The following is a 23,594-nucleotide window of genomic DNA, read 5'->3' on the forward strand; positions in this document are numbered from 1 at the left end:
GAAAAGTAATCTGCTTATCTCTTTACTTTTCTGGTGAAGACCTCTACATTTTGTTTTGTTTAAATTGCTTAAAAAGTGCATCTTTTTTTGGTCAGTTTTTAAAATCTAAACAGCTCCCAATACTGAGGCAGAAAGGAGGTCAGGAGATAGTAGGGATATGCATTGAGATGAATCATTTGCCCTAGATAATCTCCAGCCTGTGTACTACTTCTCCAATGATTTATTTTTTTTTCTATACAGCTTTAAAAGTTGAGGCAATATGTGTGTTAAACCTGTGAGGATTTGAGTCACCCGTCTCTCTAGCCTCCTTTGTTGTGGTACCCAAAGTTTGATGACCTAGAGACATACATGAAGTGAGGGTGAGGAGGAATGGAGACTCTCACGGACTGCTTCAATTCCTTAATGGTAGTCAAGCTTGGGAAAGAGCCTTTGTTCTTGAATGCTGTACTTTTTTTTTTTTCCCCCACTCTGCATAAGTTCTGGGGTCTTTTTTGTGTGTGTATTTTGGACCCTTGATCTGTGATTATTTAATCTCTTTACCTTCCTAAAGAATGACATTGATTATGTCATTTTTGTTCAAACCCTTCACCAGCTCCCTAACACTTGAAAAATAAAGTCTTAAGCATTCACTCTGTGCTTAAGTGTTCTTACAGTCAAATTCTAGAACAGCATTGTAGTTATGAGCATAGATTCTGGGATTAAATATCTGATTCTGCCTCTTGGATGACCTTGGGCAAATTGCTTAATCTTTCTAAATCTCCTGTTTTCTCATAGAGCAAACAGTGGAAACTGTCTCATGGGGGTTGTTTTGAAGATTCATTAAAATTATGCATAAAAGGGCTCACTTTTATGCCAACAACATAAAGGCTCAACAGAAGGTTGTTATTTTTACCATTTCTCTCTCCCCTGATCCAGCAAACTGGACCAATTACTGCTGCAAGCACTATTGTGAGTACCCCATAATTTATATTTTCTCTGAGACTTCTTCTGCCTCATGCTTTTGCTCACTCCTTCCCCTCTTTTCTGAGTTCAAATGTAATTCATTCTCTGGTATCCTCTCACAGTGTTGCTTCCTAGATAGGCAACACCGCTTCCACAAAGGTAATTCCTCTTTTTCTGCTCCCCACATTTCTGAATGACCTCTCTTTTCTTTATATCCCCTTGACTTTTTTTTTTCTAAGGTGAAAGTGGCAGCCACTTGAATCAAGGATGCCCTCCAAGACTCCCACTGGTTGAGATCTGGAGCACGTTTTTTCCTTCACCCATATCTTAACGTCAGTCCTCCCCGACATGCTGCTCAGCCTTAGCTGGTAGACACAACTACTCTGTGATCAAGTTCAGCTCTCAGCAGATGCTCAATGAAGGAAAGTATCTGTGCAGAGTGAAAGGGACTCTCTGAGGATACCACGTGTATCCTTCCATCTGAAGACCTCATTTCATCCTACATTGAAATTCCCTAGAGATTTGAAAAGCCTTTGCGCTTTGAGCCTGGGGAGGATTTGGTGACATATCAGATGTATTTTTTGGCTCAGGAATATAACTCGGGCTTGGGGATTCTATGTGTGAAGCTCTCTATGACAGCTGTCATTTTCTCTTATGGTTCAGGTTAAAAATGATTGCATGGAAAACAGAATGCTTTGTTATTTGAACAGACTATGATGGATTATTTCTGTCTTGTTATCGTCTTCCTTCACAAGATGGTAGAAAAAAGAAGTCCCCTAAATTTTGAAAATAACGTTTCTTTTCAGGACTAGACCTGGCCTTGGGGTAGGAGCGCTGCCTGTAGTTTTACTCAGCACTACTGGTATGGAGAAGGTTTTGAAGCAAAAACAGAAAGGAATTTCCGACATATAGGAACTAAAAGCAAGACTCTGGGTGCAATCTCAAAAACGACAGAATGATCCCTGTTTATTTCCAAGGCAAATCATTCGATATCACAGTAATCCAACTCTAAGCCCCAACCAGTAATGCTGAAGAAGCTGACGCTGAACGGTTCTCTGAAAACCTACAAGATCTTCTAGAACTAACAACCAAAAAAGAGGTCCTATTCATCACAGGGGACTGGAATGCAAAAGTAGGAAGTCAAGAAACACCTGGAATAACAGGCAAGTTTGGCCGTGGCATACAGAATGAAACAGGGCAAAGGCTAATAGAGTTTTGCCAGGAGAACACACTGGTCATAGCAGAAACCCTCTTGCAACAACACAAGAGAAGACTCTATACATGGACATCACCAAATGGTCAACACCAAAATCAGATTGATTATATTCTTTGCAGAAGAAGATGGAGAAGCTCTATACAGTCAGTAAAAACAAGACCGGGAGCTGACTGTGGCTCAGAGCATGAACTCCTTATTACCAAACTCAGACTTAAGTTGAAGAAAGTAGGGAAAACCACTAGACCATTCAGGTGTGACCTAAATCAAATCCCTTACAATTATACAGTGGAAGTGACAAACAGATTCAAGGGATTAGATCTGATAGACAGAGTGCCTGAAAAACTATGGACAGAGGTTCCTGACATTGTACAGGAGGCAGTGAACAAGACCATCCCCAAGAAAAAGAAATGCAAAAAGGCAAAATGCCTGTCTGAGGAGGCCTTACAAGTAGCTGTGAAAAGAAGAGAAGTGAAAGGCAAAGGAGAAAAGGAAAGATATGTCTATTTGAATGCAGAGTTCCAAAAAATAGCAAGGAGAGACAAGAAAGCCTTCCTCAGTAATCAATGAAAGAAGTAGAAGAAAACAATAGAATGGGAAAGACTAGAGATCTCTTCAAAAAAATTAGAGCTATCAAGGGAACTTTTCATGCAAAGATGGGCACAAAAAGGACAGAAATGGTATGGACCTAACAGAAGCAGAAGATATTAAGAAGAGGTGACAAGAATACATAGAAGATGTATTATATGTATTATATATTTATTATATAATATATAATTATATTATATATATTATTATATAATATATTACATATATTATTATATGTAATACATATAAAAAAGATCTTCATGACCCAGATAATCACGATGATATGATCACTCACCTAGAGTCAGACATCCTGGAATGCAAAGTCGAGTGGACCTTAGGAAGCATCACTACGAACAAAGCTAGTGGAGGTGATGGAATTCCAGTTGAGCTATTTCAAATTTCAAATCCTAAAAGATGATGTTATGAAAGTGCTGCACTCAACATGCCAGCAAATTTGGAAAACTCAGCAGTGGCCACAGGACTGGAAAAGGTCAGTTGTCATTCCAATCCCAAAGAAAGGCAATCCCAAAGAACGCTCAAACTACCGCACAAGTGCACTCATTTCACATGCTAGTAAAGTGATGCTCAAAATTCTCCAAGCCAGGCTTCAGTAATATGTGAACCATGAACTTCCAGATGTTCAAGCTTGTTTTAGAAAAGGCAGAGGAACCAGAGATCAAATTGCCAACACCCGTTGGATAATTGAAAAGGCAAGAGAGTTTCAGAAAAACATCTATTTCTGCTTTATTGACTATGCCAAAGCCTTTGACTGTGTGGATCACAACAAACTGGAAAATTCTTAAAGAGATGGGAATACCAGACCAGCTGACCCTCCTCTTGAGAAATCTATATGCAAGTCAGGAAGCAACAGTTAGAAGTGGACATGGAACAACAGACTGCTTCCAAATAGGAAAAGGAGTATGTCAAGGTTGTATATTGTCACCCTGCTTATTTAACTTATATGCAGAGTACATCATTAGAAACACTGGGCTGGATGTAGCACAAGCTGATATCAAGATTGCTGGGAGAAATATCAATAACCTCAGATATGCAGATGACACCACCCTTATGGCAGAAAGTGAGGAAGAACTAAAGAGCCTCTTGAAAGTGAAAGAGAGTGAAAATGTTGGCTTAAAACTCAACATTCAGAAAAATAAGATCATGGCATATGGTCCCAACACTTCATGGCAAAATAGATGGGGAAACAGTGAGAGACTTTACTTTGGGGGGGCTCCAAAATGACTGTGGATGGTGACTGCAGCCAAGAAATTAAAAGACACTTGCTTCTTGGAAGAAAAGTTGTGACCAACCTAGACAGCATAGTAAAAAGCAGAGACATTACTTTACCAACAAAGGCCTGTCTAATCAAAGCTGGACCTACTCTTCTAGGTACAAGTAAAAGTTCTCTTCACTCCCCAAGGGAAAACCCAAGTGAAAGAGGGGGTTAGGAGTGATTGTAGAAATGTCAGACCACTTTGCCTAGAGAAAATGAGGAAAATGGGAGGGGAAAGGAGACTGACTCACAAAAGATCCATTTAAAAGGCTCTTTTTTCCCAGCTAACTTTGTCCTTTGTCTGCTCCTACCATGGTTGCATGGTACAGAGCTTTCAGGGAGGTGGATTGCTCTCTGCTCTCTGTCCTTAGATAACTGTCTGTCCACATTGTTTCTATTTTTTTGGCATTTCTACAGTAGCTGCATTGCAAGGCTTTTTTTCCATTTCTCCTCTAGTGGCATTATTCTCCCCAAAACTCTTCTCCAGCCCCTTGCTATTGGTAGTTGTGAAACATGAGATACATTGAATATGAATTTCTGTTTGCCTTCAAAGCACAAGGTTTAATGAGAAAAACAAAAACAAAAGGGTGGTTGTGCTATTTTGAATGAAGCTTCCATAACTGCGGAATTAGTAAGGTGTTCTCCAGCGAACTAAACAGAATATGTATTCATCTGCATGGGGAGTGTCTGAGGCTCTCAAATCCACGGATAGTTGCTGTATGCCCAGATAGTGTAAGCTGCTGTGTGGTGTGTTCAGGAAATCCCAACAATCCTGGGTCACCACAAGTGGCTCAGTCCAAGCAGGTGTTTTAGGTTGCATGATACCCACAGACTTGAGTTGAAGTTAAGACAAAATTTCCCAGACCTCAATACAGGAAAAAAAAAAAACAAAAAAAAAAAAAACCCAGGAAGAGCAGTCTGTTCCCCAAATCAACCAAATGCACAGCTTGCTCCCTCCAGCAGTCCAAAAATGTATTACCAGACAAAAGAAAATCTAACTAGGAAGATGAATCTGTTTCTAGCAAAAACTTATTATTCACTCCAAAGTCAAAATTGTGAATGAATTCATTCATTCAACAAACCACTATTGACTTCTGGATTGCCCAGTGTTTTTCCTTGTCTACAAAACTGCTTGTCTCAATTTATATACCTAATAGGAGACTAACTATAACTTATACTGTCTGTCTGGGGAATGAAGATGATTCCCAATGATTGGAATGAAGATATCTGTAGAATGGTTATTTGAATCTTTCTCCAGAGAGAGACCAATACTTCAGAGACTGAGTTGATGGGAAGGTATAAACAGTCTTGGACAGATCTCCCAATAGAGGGGAAGAGAAAACCTACTAAATATTATATCCACTAATATCCTTTTTAAGAGCAGAATTAGGAAAAAGAAACTTCTCTCCCAGTCTTTTCTTGCTGTCATGAATTTCTATTCTCAGGAATTAATCAAATTAAGAATCCAAAGGAGATTTTGTAAGAATAGATTCTAGATTCAGAAGTATTTTATATTAGGTTACACTACAGTGTCTCTGATCTGTTTTACTTTGGGGATCAAAGTGTGGTGCAGTGTGTGAGTTTGGAGGTAGATGTGCCAAGGTACAGCTTGTTCTTTATTGCTATTGCCAGCCCAAGGCCTAGTTTATTACATTTAAAAAAATCAGATTTTTTTGGAACCAGAAATGTTTGTATTTAGTGGATTAAGAGCAAGTTGAAAAGAGAATTTTTGTGCTTTACAATCCCACATAATCCGTTTCCGTTTTCCAAACATGCACTTCCTATTTCCTTGACACCAGGATCACTGAAGGAAACGTGAACTAATTGCAGGCCTCTGATGGTGGCAATTAGGGCAATCTCTCATCTGTGTAATGCTTGGGTTTTACCTATCTCCACAGTTGAGACTCCACGTTGAAGCCCCAGGGATTGGGAGGTTTATCAGGTTGCTCCTGCAAGCTTCTCTTACCTCCCCAGGAAGGCCCTCCTCCAGGGATTCACACAAAGGCTAAAAGGAATTAAACTGGGGACAAAACTCCTGGAGCCCGTACCCTCCTTGTATTACTCAGCCTCATCTTCTCATCCTTGCACAAAAACTATTCTCCTACCTCAGCTTCCTGTTGAGTTACTCTGTACTTTTCAGTAGCCCTTTCCTCATCACCAAAGTGCCTCCAAAACCCCCAGCTTCTCGGAGAAGCCTTCTTCCAGGCCCTGGGACACTGTGATCATGGGGCTTCGCTCCCTTCACCCAGGCTGCCTCTCTCTGATTGTTGGCTTGTTGAATGCTCACCTCATCTTCTAAATCTGAGCTTAGGTAGTGAGATTTGAAGTCTGAGTTCCTCAGCTGACCTGCATTCTTTTTTCCTAAGCTTTCACGCCACCATTTGATCCTTTTGGTGGCTGAGCTCATACTGGGTAATCGCGTATGTAGATGTTCATCTTCCTTTGTGACTGTGCCCTGAGAGCATGGGCACAGGATGCTAATTTCTATGCCCCTAGTGCTTGAGAGAGGTAAAATGCTCCCAAGAGAAGGAATTCTTCAATCACCGGATATCCATAATCACTGGATTATACAGACGTTAACAAGAGGCTTTCCATGAGAATTTAATAAATAATATAAGAAGATGCTCATTGTCTTTGCATGAAGGGAAAAAAATATACAAGATCATATATACCAGGATTCTAAATTCTATATTCATAAAGATGTATGTTTTTATAGTTGTTGTATATATACATATATAAATATACACACAGAGGGGGAAAAAAAGACTAGAAGAAAGTATACCAAAATCTCACTTGGTTATTTTGATAAACACTATTTTTTATTACTATTTTTCTCCAGATACTCTATAATGAATGTATGTTACTGTTATAATTGAAGGAAAAAAATTACCATTTTTAAATTTTAAATTACCATTTTTAAAAATGAATGGCAAGTAGGACTATCTTAAGATGTGGGCACACCTCAGCCAGTTAGAATAAAATTTGGTGAAACAGAACATTGTTATGTGTCATATTCTAATCAGAGGAAAAATACACAGGAGCATACATTTTTAGTTACTGTTCATAGTGGCCCTTTTTTATAGTTTCATCAGTAGAACAGAAGGTATTTAAACCAATTTGCTTTTTATAAGATAGAAAGTAATGTATTTTTAAATTAAAGGCTATTGAGATCACAAAGATATGGGATTTAGTATAGAACTCTTCACTTAACAGGTCCCCTGGGAGTTTATCTTCCCTTTCCTCCCCCTATGGTCCCCCTTCCCCCACGCCCTGAATGATTTACAAGAAAGTTTAGATTACGCAAGCATCTCTGTGCTCTGAATGATGTGGTGTAGCTTTAAAAGGCAGATCAGAGAAATGATTAAACTGTGAGACTAACCTTAACGGTTACAAAAGAAAAAGAACGAGGCAGCGTTTTTCTTCTTACCAGAAGTCTGTGGCATTAATCCATGTTTATACACCTTTTGTGGGAAGGTCCTTTCAAGATCCTCACAAGGTCATGAAACCTACCCCTTTTCTTGCTCCTCACTCTCAGAGAAGAACCAAATCAAGCAAAGGAGCTGGCCAGCCCAGTCTTCTGGGTGTGTTTTAGCTACAAAAACAGTTCAGGGGTCAGTCTTGGCTGAAATCAGCCAGGGCTGAAATCTTCGCTTCAGATCTGATTTCAAACTAAGACTGATGAACTGAGGCTCAGTTTCTCCATGTGAAAAATAAGGATATATGCATTTCAAAAAAATAACCACTTCATCAAACTGTTAAAGATTACATGAGATAATATGGGTCAAGTGATTAATACAACATCTGGAGCATAAGTGCTCAGTATATGGCAAAATATGGCATCTACTCCAAGTTCTACCCCTACCCATCTCCCCCTGCCTTTTTTTTTTAACTGTTTTTTTCTTCTTCAGCTTCAGTGTCTTCCATCTGATTGTATGGATTTACTATCACAAATAGTCCTTTCCTTTTTCCTCTCTCTGGCTTACTGTTATTTCTGTACACTGATCTCAAGTTTGGGTCTTAAATTAGATCCCTGCACTCTGAGGCCTCACTGCTGGGCAGTGCCTCCTTTTGCTCCATTTCCCTTCTGTCTCAAGTGCCAAATTGGCTTTTGGGCTCAGTGTTCTACACTCCTGGTCCAGATTTAGCTTGCAGACCATTTTATAATGGAAACACTGCAAGTTTTATTTATATACATCTTGAGTTTAAGTTCTCCTTCTTAGAAGCTGTATGATTTCAGGTAAATTGCTTGCATCTTTGAGGTTGAGTATTCCTTTTTCTCCTCTCTAGTGGAGGGACAATGCTACCTGCCCTGTACCCACTCCCTGGGGGAGGAGGGTCAATTAAAAGGATTAAACGTAAATAATCCACATGAAGCTCCTAGCAGAGGGCTACATACAGTAAAAAAAATGTTTTTCCTTCCTTCTTTCTTCGTAAGTCACCACTGTAAGTTTGGTTTTCTTCCCTCCAGGACCATCCTGTCTTGTTTGTATTAGTGAGACATGCTAAGGTGCAGACTGACGCATTAAAATGCTGCTTAATTCAGGGCAGTCCGCTAATTAGGAATTCATTACCATTTTATCAGGGCCCAGGCTGAATTTATTTACCTTGTCAGTTTAATCTTATGGGAGAGAGAAAGGAAGACCAAGGTAAGAGGAGGACTACATGGTCTGACCCACTCTGTACCCAGAGCTACTTTCATGAAGGGAGTGAAACAGGCTTTGCTTCATATTAAGTAATACAACTGACAAAATTCAATTATGTCAAGAGTGCTGTCACATTTATTAAAAATAAGAAATCAAGACATCCTTTTAATGTCTTTCAGCCTCTGGATACTTTTTTTCCCTGGGGAACAGAGAGATCCCTGAATAAAAAGATCTCACCAACTCCATAAACTTGGTGGTTATACAAAACCCATTTTTTTCCAAGTATGTCAGACACACCCTTCTAGTTATAGGAATTCCACATTTCCCTCTTTAAGCTTCAGAGCTAAAGATTGAGTTTGTTACTAACTTTACATACACCTTCCATAATCTTCTGCTAAGGAAAGGAGGAGCTTGGAATTTCCTCCACAAAATCTTTAAAATTTTCTGAGCATGTAACAGATTATACGAGAATTGAAGGTTAGAATTAAAGTTAAGCCTCATGTGAACATAGTTTTGATGGGTATCTCAGAAATTCCTAGCACAAAGCTTTAAAGGGGAAGAGAGAAGAACTTTAAGATACAAAGTTTGCAGAGTCATCTCCCGTGAATTCTCCAGCATGTGCTTTCTCTGCCTCCTCCACATGCTTGTGACCTCCAGCCTCTCACCTTTGGTAGGTGCTCCCCACTCCACCTTAGAAGCGTGCCAGGTGGATGTGGAGGAGACGGGAAGTGAAGGGCCCCATCCCAGTCACCCACTTACAGAACTGGATGGCGTCAGGCAAAAGGGGAAGGCAACAGCAGAGGAGGAGCTGGTTAGACAGCATCACCAGATCAATGGATGTGAATCTGCGCAAACTCCAGGAGATAGTGGCGGACAGAGGAGCCTGGCATTCTGCAGTCCATGGGGTTGCAAAGACTTGGACACGAGTTAGTGACTGAACAACAACAACAAATAGGCCTTGACTGTCTTTTCTATAAAATTGTGAAGAATAAATACCCAGTTTATCAGGACTATTTTGGAGATTAAATTAAATCCTCAAATTCTCAGGATCTGTAATGCAGAATAATAGTAGCCTGAGATATCCTAATGGTGAAACGACAGGGAAATGCTATGTACTTCATATTAGTACCATCAAGTGTCTGAGGAACTCTACAATACTAGACATCCATTTAGTTCTCTTAAACTGTGCTGGGCAATGCTGAATAAGCAGGTACAAAAATAAAGCACTCCCTTGCTATCTCCTTATTCTTACCATGTACCCTAAGTTCCTGACTTGGAGTACAGAGTGAAGGAGCTGGTATCACAGCAAGGGAGGCAGGGCAGAGAGATCTTGCCCACACCAGATTAGATCAAGTCCTGCAGGGATTCTAGGTCAAAATCATTCCAGGGCTCTGGATGAATGGTGATTGTCAAAGTCTTTTAAGAAACCTTTTCCCTGTAGGTAATCCCTTATGAATAACAATTTTAAAAAGTCTATTTGCCAGCAGGGTGAGAGTGACGGAATTTAGGTGAAGAAAGCATTTTTCAGTTGTATTTAGAATGCATTAGAAGTAGTTAAACTCCTCTTTTCAGTGAATAGAAAGTCAGAAAGTATGGTTTTCCTGGGAAAATGTTAGGCATGTGAAAAATTTTCCCCTAGTAATGAAGAAAAGAAAATGCCCTGGAACATGACTATAGAGATAGAAAGCAAACACCAAGTAAAGGACTGATCATGGTGTCCTTAGCAAATAAATGAATGAATAAATAGAAAACCACATGAGAGAAGATAATAGACTTCAGTATTGTTTGTTTGTGAAAGAATGGATATAATTCCTTTTGGCCAATCACACAGGCAAATTAGAAAATTTGATAATCAAGCATTGCATTTGTTTTTATATTCATGGCATCAGTTCAATTAGGCAAATTTGGGAATGCCTGTTTTAAGAAACTGATCCAAAAATAACCTTGTGAAATAAAGTTAGAGATACATTATATGCCCTGAGGGCAGCAGGAAGTGGAAGGGAAAAATATGAATTAGAAAATGACCTATAATAGTCCCTTCATTGGTAAAGGTGATATAACTTCCATTACCAATCAGGACCTCGTTTGATGTCTAATTTCACTGGCTGTCTAACGGATCAAATTAAATTAAGTACAGATGAGAAAATACTTGGTTGGGTAAAAAAAAAAATACTATGCCGTTTTGCTTTCTCTCGACTGAAAACCAAGTGGCATGGACAAGGAACAAGAAGCTCAAATATTTTATTGGAAAAGGAGTTAAAGGGTTTTACCCCCAAACTGACCTGGCAGAAGATAGTTGGCAAAAAAAACACTGGATTTCCTGCTGCTTGGTGGTGGTGGTGGTGGTTTAGTCGCTAAGTCGCGTCCGACTCTTGCGACCCCTTGTTACATACCCAGAATAGGGAAGTGGTTTTGTTGTTGTTGTTTTCGTTCATGCCACTAATAGTTGAGTGCTGATTATGTGCCAGGTTCAGGTCAGTGCTGTATGGGATGAACAATGCCTCCTCCCTGCTCTGGGCCTAAAGCTTTGGCATCATTCTCCTTTCACGGTTTGCAGAATTAGCGGAAGAGTTTGTTGGATAGTCCATTACTGTCTGTAGATATTTGAAGAGTCCCCGGCAGGAAACCCTCCCCCACCAAGGCTGCATCCAAAGCATCTCTAGTCCCCGGTGTATCCCACATGTAACTGGCAAATAACCATGAGGCAGAAGCTTTCCAGACCCTTTGGTTTGCCCTTGTGCTAAAATATGTCCTGAATAAATGAGAACTTGAAGATACAAGGCAGTTGTGAAGCAAGGGCACCAGAGGTTGTGAGAACTATAAAAGAGAAGCTCTGCACCACAGTCTAGAAGGCTGCTGGTCCCAGAGCAACAGATGGAGGCAGCCTTCTCCATGGATAAAAGTCTGACCAGGGCAAGTTACAATCCTTCTCTGGGCCCCAGTTTTTCTGCCAACAAATGAAGGCTGTGGAGAGAGATGCTTCTTATTCAGATGCTCTTTGTTTTTCTATGCAGCTCACTTGCTTCAGCTTTCAAACTTCTCTTCTACACAGTAGACACTATGGGAAGGAAGGTGATGATTTTTTCCTAAGAGATTCACACACACAGAAAAGGAATTTTACAAAGAAATCCTTCATCCTTCCTCACTTGCACTTCGTTCTCCCTTTCCCTTGCTTTTGCTCAGCTGGCACCCGCTTGCTCTCAATTTCTTTTTACAATCTCATCGTTCCTGGTGTGACAGCATGTCTCTGGGAGCAGGTGCCAGCTGGAACAGTCTTTTAAAAACATTTCTCTGCTGTATCAGTCTTCATCTTCAAGTGGGTCCTCTTTCCTCTAACTATACCTTCAAATCTTCCCCCTCCCCTACTTTGTGGATTTGGCCTCCCACCTAAATCTGGGTCCTTCTGTTCTAAATTTCACACACATTATTCGGGAAACACATTATTCTGCAAAACTGTTTCTATATCTTATTTGGATGTAAAATGCTAGTTGTAGAGAAGTTGTTCTCTCTTCTATTAATCATTTACTTCTCTTAGTAGATATCTCCCCACTGATATGTGGATTATTATGTATCTAGGCATAATGACAGCTGTTAGAGGAATAACATGTAATACATTTCGGAACTTATGTTTTAGACTGATGGGGAATATGGATACTACTTTAAAAAAATCAGATTTTAACAAGACCCTTACAGAGAAGGAATGTGACACATCTATGTCTTTTGCTACATTTAGCTCTACATGGGATACAGTAATACACCTTTTTTCTTCATATGAACTTTTCCTTCCATTAGGTCTTATCAGTAATATTTAAAATATAGAAATCCTTTTCATTAAAATATTCATTTCTTCCCTTAGAAAAAGAAATCAAAAATTTTTAGGCCTAGTTTTAAAAAGCAACATGCTCTCGGTAATTTATTTTGGTGGTTGTTTTTAGGGATGTGAAAAATATCACCACTGCAACTAGCAAGAACTATAAATGATACATTATTGCAAGTGTTCTAAAAAATCAGAACAAAACTAATTTATTATAGTTCTGTCTTCATTATACACCACATGTTGGTGAGTTAAACACAACAAAATTATTATCTTTTTTTTAAAAGTGTCTACTAAAGATAAAAAGAATAAGGTATCAATTAACATGTAGTCTGTTACATAAAAAATCTGATATACATATTTCTATTGCCTGTTAGCTTGTTCTAAGCCTTTTAACTATTACAAAAAGAAAAGTTGTTGTTCAAAAGCAAACATTCAATTCAGTTGATACAACATTACAGTACAGTCAACTAACATCATTCAACAAAGGTAACAAGTCTAGCCTTAGCTTCTTGAGTTAAAAGTCTATAGACCAGATTGCTACAAAAGTTTCAATGCTGCTTCACAACCGGTGTTAGCTTTTTGGAGGACATGGTACTGTCTGCTGATGGCTTCAGAAGAAGGGGTCATGCTACTGGTAAAAGCACAGGGGAACCCCAACCTGTCATTAGTCATTTTATTGAGCATTGTAGTTAGAACAGCATTATTAAGTTTAGCACAACAACTAAAACAAAATAATAATAATAATAATATAATAATAATAATCATAATAATGATAAGAATAAAAACCAAACACAAACCGGAAGCCTAGAGACGCTGCCAGTTGTGTCAAACCCTTGCGATACGCTATACTAAAAAAATCTGAAATATCCACCCGTCCTCTCCACTCTGCCACAAACTAGCAAAGTCAAAAATACAAAAGTCTTCAACTTGTTACTTTTGCAGAATAAAGCAAAAACGTCTTTGTGCTCCTTACTACCAGAAGCAAAATATCCACTGAGTTACCACATGTAATAGCTTCTGGATGTGTCAACTTGGGTTGGCTTGGAATCTGCAATAACATCTTTGTCTTTCTCGCTGTCACCTTCCCAGAGGTTAATGAGTGGTGGGTACAGCTCATTTAGTGGGATGGAAGAGGTTTTTTGCATATACTTTTTCAATGAATGATGGTAGTTTTTCCTCTTAAATCTTTTGGCAATATACACAGCAATGGACGCAAGGCTAATGACAGCAAACATGGACCCCATTACTGCAGCAAGGGCTGTACTGGTTTCTTGATCAGAAATGTCCAGAGCGAAGGCAGCATTTTTGGTTGTGACGTTGACACATGACTTTTGAGTCTGCTGATGAATATTGGACACTGTGAGACACACTTCATAATCTGTGGAAGGCTGCAGATGTGTTAGGTTGTATTCGTGAACATCTACCGGGACCCTGGCAGTATATGTTATGTGGGGGTTGTCAATCTTCATGGTGGCAGATGACCATTTTAAGTTTGACGTCATGACATTGGAATTGACTTTCCAGGACACTAAAATGGAATGAGATTCTGTCTGCTTGACATATATTTTCAGCACCTGGGTACCATCCAGAAGGGTTCCATTAACCTTAATCATCACCACTCGAGTGTCTGCCCCTTCCACATTCTGGGCAACACAAGTGTATCTTCCTGAGTCTTCAATCTGTATTTTAGATATTTCCAATGTACCTTCACTGCTTAGCTTATATTTATCTGAAAGGGTTTCCACAGTTATCTTATCCCCGAGGGGAGTGACCCAGTATATTTCAGGTTCCGGCTCAGCCATGGCCCGACAGTCTAGGAAAACCGTTGTGCCGACGTCCATGTTTAAATGATTTGGAAATGTGTCATGAGATATCATTGGGAGGCACTGCTCACTGGAATCCTGGATTAACACTTCCTTTACCTGTTGCCCTCTGTATTCAGGCGGCATGGCGCAGAACATAGACAAGGGCTCCATGAAGCGGATGTTTGTCTTGTTGGAGTTAATCCAGTGGATGACACAGTCACACCTCAGGGGATTGCTGTGAATACTGATCTCACGCAGATTAGGAAGCGACTCGACAGTCTTTTGATAAACGGCATTCAGAGCATTGTTGTTCAACATCAAGCTCTCTAGGGCAGGAACACTTCGAAAAGCCAAGCGGTGGATGTAAGATAATTTGGGGTTATTGGTAGCTTCTAACTTTGTGAGTTCAGGCAAGTTATCCAGGGCATAGCGATCCACAGAAACGAGCTCCCCCATATTGTTGATCCCCAGTTCTTTTAACCGAAGCATATTTTTGAAGTCCCCTTCCTGGATTTTGTGGATGGGGTTTTTGTTGAGGTCTAAGAATTTCAAGTTAGGAACTTTTTGCAGGGCAAGTTGAGGGACTTTGACCAGTTTGTTATCATAAAACGACAGACTCTCGAGGCTATCCAAGCCCACCAAGGCGTTTCCAGGAATATCAGTGAGATACATTCCGGCCAAAACTAAGCTTCTCAAATTTGAGAGAGGTTTGAAGTTCATATCCAGAATTCCAATCACGGGGTTTTCCCCAATCATGAGAATTTCCAGGTTGGGTGTGGAATCAAACCAGCGGCTATCAATCACTTTCAATTTGTTGGAGTTCAGGTGGAGCCTTAAAAGATTTTTTAAGCCTGAAAAAGCATTAGCAGAAATAGTGCTAATCTGGTTATGGTTGATGTAGAGTTCTTGAAGGTTGCTGAGGTCTTGTAGACAATAATCATTCATTTCCGTAATCTGATTTTCCTCCAGATGTAGGGTGGTGAGCTGGGTCAGGTTTGCCAGCCCAACCTCCTTAATGTTTGTAAAGTTGTTTTGGGAGAAATCTAGCTCCGTCAGGTTGAAAAGCTGCTGTAGCTCATCCACAGTCTTGGCGATGTTATTGCTCTGTAAGAGAAGCACCTGAGTGTCACTGGAAAGGTTGCTGGGGATCCTTGTTAAGCGGAGATCATTGCAGTCAACAGTGGTGGCTTCTCTGTACGTTGACTGAGGGGTAAACCAGGGCCTAATTTCACACACACAAAGTTGTGGACACTCACTACTTTGTAGGGGAGACCCAGTTAATGAAGTCATGAGCAAGCTCAGCACCACCTGGTAAGCTGCTAAAACAAAGCTCATCCTAGCCATGCTGGCTTGCCAAGCAAGTTGAACTCCTGACAATTGTTAAGTTTTAACAAAACACGAGCACTATATAGTGGTATGAAAGACAGCAAGCAAAAAATGTAAACATTTAAGTAAAGTCTCTGTTGAAAGCTGTAGAATTCCAGAGTCTGAAGGGATGATTTCCTGGCGTTTCAGAAGGCAGGACGCAATCTGGAGTCTCTTTACCTGTGTCTCTCAATTCCAGGCATACGCACAGCTCTATGGCATAAGTTATTTCAGCCCAATCAGAGTCTGGAGATGTGCCTGAAAATCAGATTAGGACAAATGTTATGTTTACTCCACATACATTCCACATTATAGCTTTTCTTTGTCTACTAAAAAGACAATCACTTATAAATCTAATAGTGTTCAAAGTAATGAAATAAGCTTTTAATTTATAGAATACTTTTAATATATTATTACACTTACTAAACTAGTTTTAGTGTTCCTTCACTTTTACAATTAAGTTGGGACTTCTTGTATTATTGAGTGAAATCATTAAACAGGTACACACATATACACACACACTTAATAAAAACACTTGGAAAAGCCCACAAATGTCATTTCTTTCAAGATGAAGGTGACTTTTGAAACTACACATATTTATGGCTCAAAAAAAAAATTAAAAGATCATTCCTCATAAAAGCAAAGCATGAAAGTCAAAGTTTATTTTTAGTTATTTGTATTTTAATTGATTCTTCATTTGTCCTCATGAATTCTTTCTTTTCCAAATGGTAGACATATTCAGCCACAGCTGATCTAGCTCAATTATTCTTACACAAAAAATTAATTTAACAGAACTACAAAAGAAAAATATCAGTTTTTCTTGTATTCTCATAGACACAGCTGATTTTGACTGAATGAAATTGTATAAGGACTCTAGTCCATCACACTACTGGTCTTCATTAAAAATCCAAATACACTTATACATGTATATATATAATTTCACATGCATGATTTCATCCATCTCATAGGAAATGACACAGTCATTTAATAGCTATATAAGGGTATGTTATTAAACCTTATTTAACATGTTAAATAACAAGGGCATGTTATTTAACCCCTTAAAGCCTCAGCTTCTTCAACCATAAAGCAGGATTGGTCATAAAAGTATCTCTCTCATAGGATTATTGAGAGAACTAAAAGAATCTATGTAAAGCTCTTAGTGTAGTGCCTGGCAGATATTAAATGCTTATAAAAGTTAATTATATTTGTTATTTTATTATAGCTCTCATCTATTTAATTTTAGCTATGCAGTGGTTATTGGAGGATATATAAGAGAAGGAAAGCTGGAGATATTTGATTTTATTTAGCCATGTATCATCTATTGATTTTGATAAGGTCTTCTGGAGTCAAATATGCATTGCTCACCTGCTTGTAAAGATCATACAGTAACTAATGCCGCTGATTTTTTAGATTACAGCATGTGTAAAAGTCATTATGGATTCAGTGTCTGTCCTGCTCTCCCAAGACCAGTCTAGTCATTTGCTAAGATATTAAAAGTAGAGATATATATTTCCTTACACTTGCTATAATGCAATTCAGCTTTGAGTACTGAAGGTACTTCAGTGACTAGTGTTTTCTTTATCTTCAGAAGATTACTGTAAGGATTCAATAAAGTAGAGCATATAACATGTTTGAAGCCTAGTGTTGTATACACAGCAAGCTCTCAATTCATATTAGCTACTATTACTACCCTCATTCTTTACAAAACACAGTTATCCTTGTGAGGGACCAAGAAGCATAATGCTACAAATAGTCGGTCCTGCAGTTCGCTATTTGTGTTATATATATATATATATATGTAGAAAGAATGAAAAATTGTATATTTTTCAGGTTGTTTTATAAAATACACAAACCAAGTTACTGGTCTAACAAGATGGAATTTTAAAAAACCATTCAGTACAGATCTGGCAAATCAGAAGTGGGAGAAGGGAGGGCATGTGCTGTGTGATGCTAGATGCTCACTCTCCTCAGTGGGGTGAAACATACTGACATCCTCCTCCCTTGATGTGGATACTTGACTACATACATGGATATGCAAAACTTTTCAATGTTTAACACTACCCGATTGTGACTTTTATTAAGAAATCCCATAAAATAAAAACATACCTCAGAGATACATTTTCCAAATATCATTAACTCCACAAGTTTATTCTACTCTTGTTTCCATTTACAGTAATCTTAAAACAAGGACAGTGGTCACAATAGGTGTTCAGTTAAGAACACTTTTGCCACAGGCTTTTTCTTAATTTTAATTCATAGTAGAAAAACCAGGAGAATAAATATACCTTTAATAACTCTGAGATGGAATTTCAACTAATTTTTAAATTCTGACTGAACTGAAGAAAACATGGCAGAAAGTAAAACATATATTTAAGTTGTGTGAGACTCCCAGAAAGTCTGTTACCATTGAAGAGTATCTCTTATGGGGCTATCCTTTGAATCTTGTCATGTGGAATCCCTCCATTTCAGTTTATATGATGAACTTATTATACTGAAATACTCAAAATTCTCCTTGACACATACACAAACCTCTTTATTTTTTTTTTTTTACAAACCTCTTTAAACAAACACACCACACAAGCTCAGAATGTCAGCTATCATATCAAACATAGAGGGAAGATATATTCTCTCAAATTAGCATTCAGCTCCTTTGGGAACTGAGAATAAAACTTCCTTAACACAAAAGGAGGTGTTTAAGATGTTTCTATTTGTATACCATTGTAACTTCTCTTTATTGTATTCTCCCAGACTTATTTTTGAACATTATACATAGAAAAAAGCTTCATAGAGTCCCTATACCATTTTAAAACATAGGTTATATCTCAGGAACTATTCATTAACAGTGTTTAAAAGTAAAGCCATTATTGCAACAAGAGAAGAAAACTACAGACCAATATCTGATGACTATTGATCCAAAAATCCTGAACAAAATACTAGCAAACTGAATTCAGTGGCACTTTGAAAGGATTATACACTATGATTAAGTTGGATTCATACATAGAATGCAAAGATGATTCAATATATGAAAATCAATCACTGCACACCATATTAACAGAACGGATGACGAAACCCACATGATTATCTCAGTTGATTCAGAAAAAGCACCTGACAAAATCCAGCACCCTTTCATGATAAAAACACTCAACAAACTAAAAGAAAACTCCTCAACATAATAAAACCTCTATATGAGAAGCCCACAGCTAAAATCAGCCTCAATGGTGAAAGAGTGTAAGTTTTTCATCTAAAATCAGAAACAATGCAAGGATTGTCACTCCTATTTACCTTGGTACTAGAACTAAGCCACTGCTATTTACCTTAGTACTAGAACTCCTAGGCAGAGCAATTAGACAAGAGAAAGAAATAAGAGCCATCCAAACAGGAAAGGAAGATGTAAAACTGTCCCTGTTTGCCAATGATATTATCTTCTATGTAGAAAGCCCTAAAGATGTCATGCAAAAAACCTCCAAACTGTTAACACTAATGAACAATTTAAACAATACTGCAGGACACAAATCAGTTGTGTTGCTATACATGTTGATGACCCATCCAAAAAGGAAATTAAGGAAAGAATCCCACCTATAATAGCATCAAAAATAATAAAACACTTAGGGATAAACTAACTCAACCAAGGAGGTGAAAAACTTGTACACTGAAAATTACAAAATACTGCTAAGAGAAATAAAAGAAGATGAAAATAAATGGAAAGAAATTCCATGTTCATAGACTGGAAGACTTACTACTGTTAAGATATCTATCTACCCCAAATGATCTATAGATTCAATGCAATCCCTATCAAAATCTCAATGACAATATTTGAAGATAATTAAAGAAGAAAATCTTAAAATGTACATGGAATCTCAAGGAACCCTGACTAGCCAAAACAATCTTGAAAACAAAGAACAAAGATGGAGGCATCACATTTCCTGATTTTAAAACATACATACTACAAAGTAATAATGACCAAAGATAGACATACAAACCAATGGAACAGACAGTCCAGAAATAAGCTCTTCCATATATTATCAGAAGATCTTTGACAAAAGTGCCAAGACTATACAATATGGAAAAGATGGTCTGTTCAACAAATGGTGTGGGTATCCAGATGCAAAAGAATGAAGTTGGGCCCCAAGAGGATAGCCACTGTCAAAAGAACAGAAAAGAACAAACTTTCTATGAGGATGTGAAGAAATTAAAACTCTTGTGCATTACGGGTTGGAATGTAAAATGGTGTAGCCATTATGGAAAACAGTATGGAGGGCTCCTCAAAAAATTAGAAATAGAATAACAATATGATCCAGCAACCCCAATTCTGGGTATTTATCCCAAAGAATTCAAAGCATGATCTCAAACAGGTATGTGCACACCAATGTAAACTGCAGTGTCATTTATAATGGCAAGAAGTGGAAGCAACCCAGATGTCCACTGATGGATGAATGGAAAAAGAAAACATGGCATATACATAAAGTGGGATCTTACACAGCTTTAAAAAAGCTATAAAAAAGAAGGAAACCCTGTCACATCTACAATATGGATGGCCCCTGGGGACATTTACACTAGATGAAACGTCAGTCACAAAACACAAATACTGTAAGATTCCACTCATATGAATTATTTAAATAATCAAAATCACAGAATCAGAAAGTAGAGAGGTGGTTGCTAAGGACTACAGGGAGGGGAAAGAGATAATTAGATTTAAAAAATTTTAAAACTTCATCTTGGAAGTATCAGTTTTCCAAGATGAAGAAGTTTTGAGAGCTCTGTACAACAGTGTGACTATACACTTAGAAAATGGAAGATGGTAAGTTTAAGTGAAGGACAGGGAAGCCTGCATACTGCAGTCAGTGGGGTTGCAAAGAGTTGTACATGACTTAGCAACTGAACAACAACAACATTTAATGTTAGGGCTTTTTACTATAATAAAGTAAGTTAATCATAACACAGGCCAACTTTTATCACTCACACACAAATTGAGATCTTAAATTCTGCAACAAATAACAAATGGCTAGCACAGATTATTTGAAAAAGTAAAACTGATTTGTTCTAGGGCTGATTGGACCAAAGTTGGTCAAATGTGAGAAGACAGTGTCTTCCATAAACAACTGTGGCAGTTTAAAGGAACAGTCCCTTAAATAATAACAAACCATAGCTCTAAAAGCCCGGAATTGGCCAGTGATGCCTTTCAAAGAGTCCATGAACAATTATATAATTAAATTTGATGCTTCTTTTATATATGTTTGGAACACTCTGCTCTGCATATAAAATTTCAAAGGAAATGGACTGCATGGTCATCACCATCAGTGAAATTGGCACTGATTCCCATTTCCTCCATTGAATCAAGCAGACGGGATGTTAGTTTAACAAAATCACAATAGCTGATAGGAATTTGGGCTAGAATCTTTATGCATTAAGTTCTTAGGGAGTTGGGCAAAAGAAATAAGCAAGTCACAGTAACATGATGGTTGTGCAAATTCTAGTTATGCTAAACCCAGATAGCTCTCAAATTACAGAAAGGACTCTGTCCTGGGGGAATCAAGTGATCTGGATTCAGAATCAGACTTCTTAACTTACTTACTAGAAGTGTTACCTTATACAAACTACATACATTTTTTGTGTCTCAGTTTCCATGGCTTAAAGTAAGACTAATTATACATACTTCATATGTGGAGACTAAATAAAATAATCTATGTGAAAGTATTCAGCCCAGAATCTGGGAAAGAGTCCAGCACAGACTGAGACCGCAAATCCTTATTTGAATCTCTGGAACCTCATCAAATTTACCCATTAAATTTCATTCTCACCCTGCAGTACGATTGGGAGGTAATGAATAAGCAAATCTCTTTAAGACTCTTGGGTATGACAGGTATTTAGAAAAGAGTTATTTTTTCTAATTATTTCAAAAATTATTATTGCTTACCATTTCCATTATATTTTTACCCAGTATTGTTGGAATTAATAATGTTAGAAACCCAGAGAGCAAATATTGCACTGGGGCTAAATTAAAACTTGTTGCAGGCAAGCAAACTGTAAAACACAAACCTCTCACCTGGAAATTAACATCATCTCATAGACACTATTAGTCACATCAATGAAGAACTAAAACTTTGACCTCCTAAAAGCTGAAGAAAATGCCTTCAGCAGACATATACTTTTATGCAAAGTTTCTTTGGTGGCCAAATTCACACCATGTACATAATGTTCAGAAAAATCAGTCTTTTAGCCCACATAGATCCAGGGCTAACACAGAATTCAGGTTTGATTGTCTTCTTTTGGGAATGGCTTGAATAATGGAGAGAAGGGATTTTTATTCAAGCAAGCTTTCTTTCTGGTTAGAAACAAAAATTGTCTCCATACACATTGTCTCTCTATCCACTCTCCTGGTATGGTACAGTAGAGCCAACCTCACTCTATGGATTGACCTCCCATAGGGAACTGCCCTATGTCTGAAGGCCACCCTGACTTTTGCTCCAGGTACAAGGGGCTGATGATTAGATTCACAAAGTCTTTAAGCTTTTTGAAACAGGAATTTAGAGTCAAGAGTGCAGTTTCTGGAGAAGCAGACCTGGTGTCAAATTCAGCTCTGTAACCTTGAGCAAGTTATTGAAGTTATCTAAGTCTGGTTCCTTTTTTAAGAAAATGGCTATCATGAACCCTTCTTTGGTAAGAGAATAAGAATGAGATGTTAAATGTGGAGCTTTTGGTAGAGGACCTGGCACATGGCAAGCGCTCAACAGATGTTAGCTATCATTATTTACAGGTTTGATGTCCCATATTGAATCTGAGTCTCTTAATGGGCATTGAGGATGAAAGGGTGGTAGAAATCAGTAGAGTGCCATTTTGGTATCAGCAACTGCAAGTTCTGAAAAGGACTTGGCCAGAGGCCTTCTAACAAGGCAGATGGCTACAGCAGGTAGAACCAGAGAGAGAGAGAGAGAGAGAGATTGCAGGGCTTTCTTTATGAAGGGTGTATTTTATTTCCCTTAAGAAAGAAAGAAGGTCTTGCTAATGCATTCTGAACTCTGAATCTGCAAGAACTGTTTTTAAAGGCATTGGTTTCTTGCACTTTCTTCTGGCCCTTGACCCTTTCTGACTTTGGATTTCTTTCTCCAACCATTTTCCAAAATTACGCTCCTTGCTCGCACATTATCCAAAGTGAAGCACCCTGTAGCGTGTGTTAGTGATCGCAGATGGAGGGTGCGTATGGGAGGAGGAGCTATAATCGCCTCCATAATGCATTAAGGCAACAATAAAGTGTATCCCCTTGCAAGGATGTAATGGAGCTCACAGAGACTCTTTTGCATAAGGAACTGTTCCTGAGAGCCCACATTATTCATCAGCAAAGAGTGCAGCAGTGTGTGTGAATGGGCTGAGCAACAGAACGAGGACACCAGGGAAATGCTTCTTCATTTTGGCTTCACCACAAACTTTTCAGGTGACCTTGAACAAGTCCAGTACTCTGTGTCCTATTTTATTTATCTCACAGTAAGTGGGTCAAGAGGAAACACAGTCACAGCTTCCAAGACCAACATAATCCTCAGGAAGTCATCTCATCAGCCCATTCTCCAGTGTCATGAAAACTACACTTCCCGCCATTCCAGAGAGGTAATCCTTCTTCCTGCCTTTCCTTCTTTACTTTATTTCTATTTTTTGGTTATTAAATCATTACAGAGGCATGGCATTTGATGATTATGCCAAGGATCTCAAACCGCAGTGCCTTCAGGGGTCAAGTGGGTAAAGTCAGCTGAGTAGAACACAGAAGGAAATAATGGTCATGTAAAAAGCTGGAGAGTGCATGCACTCCCAAAGGCATCCACAGATATTTATATCCATACAAGCTAAAACAAAACAAAACTATCTGCTTTATGAGGCCTTTAATGGCATGTGGCCAGTTTGAAATCTCTGAACTATTTAAATATCACCATAGGTAACAATATCACCAGTAATGCTGAGC

The 23,594-nt window shown here is 38.5% G+C and overlaps 1 protein-coding gene across 2 annotated transcripts in view; it reads right to left on the reverse strand.

Annotated features, from left to right (window-relative positions):
• Positions 1 to 8,771: 8,771 nt before the first annotated feature.
• Positions 8,772 to 23,594, reverse strand: part of LRRN1 (leucine rich repeat neuronal 1) — a 45,198-nt gene continuing 30,375 nt past the window's right edge. For both annotated transcript variants that reach the window (XM_043885669.1, XM_043885670.1), the window contains exon 2: positions 8,772 to 15,904. In XM_043885669.1, coding sequence (XP_043741604.1) covers positions 13,475 to 15,625 — 2,151 coding nt within the window. In that variant the 5' untranslated portion in view covers positions 15,626 to 15,904 and the 3' untranslated portion in view covers positions 8,772 to 13,474. The remainder of the gene's footprint in view (positions 15,905 to 23,594) is intronic.

Source organism: Cervus elaphus, chromosome 24 (genome assembly GCF_910594005.1).
Source record: "Cervus elaphus chromosome 24, mCerEla1.1, whole genome shotgun sequence".
NCBI lineage: Eukaryota > Metazoa > Chordata > Mammalia > Artiodactyla > Cervidae > Cervus > Cervus elaphus.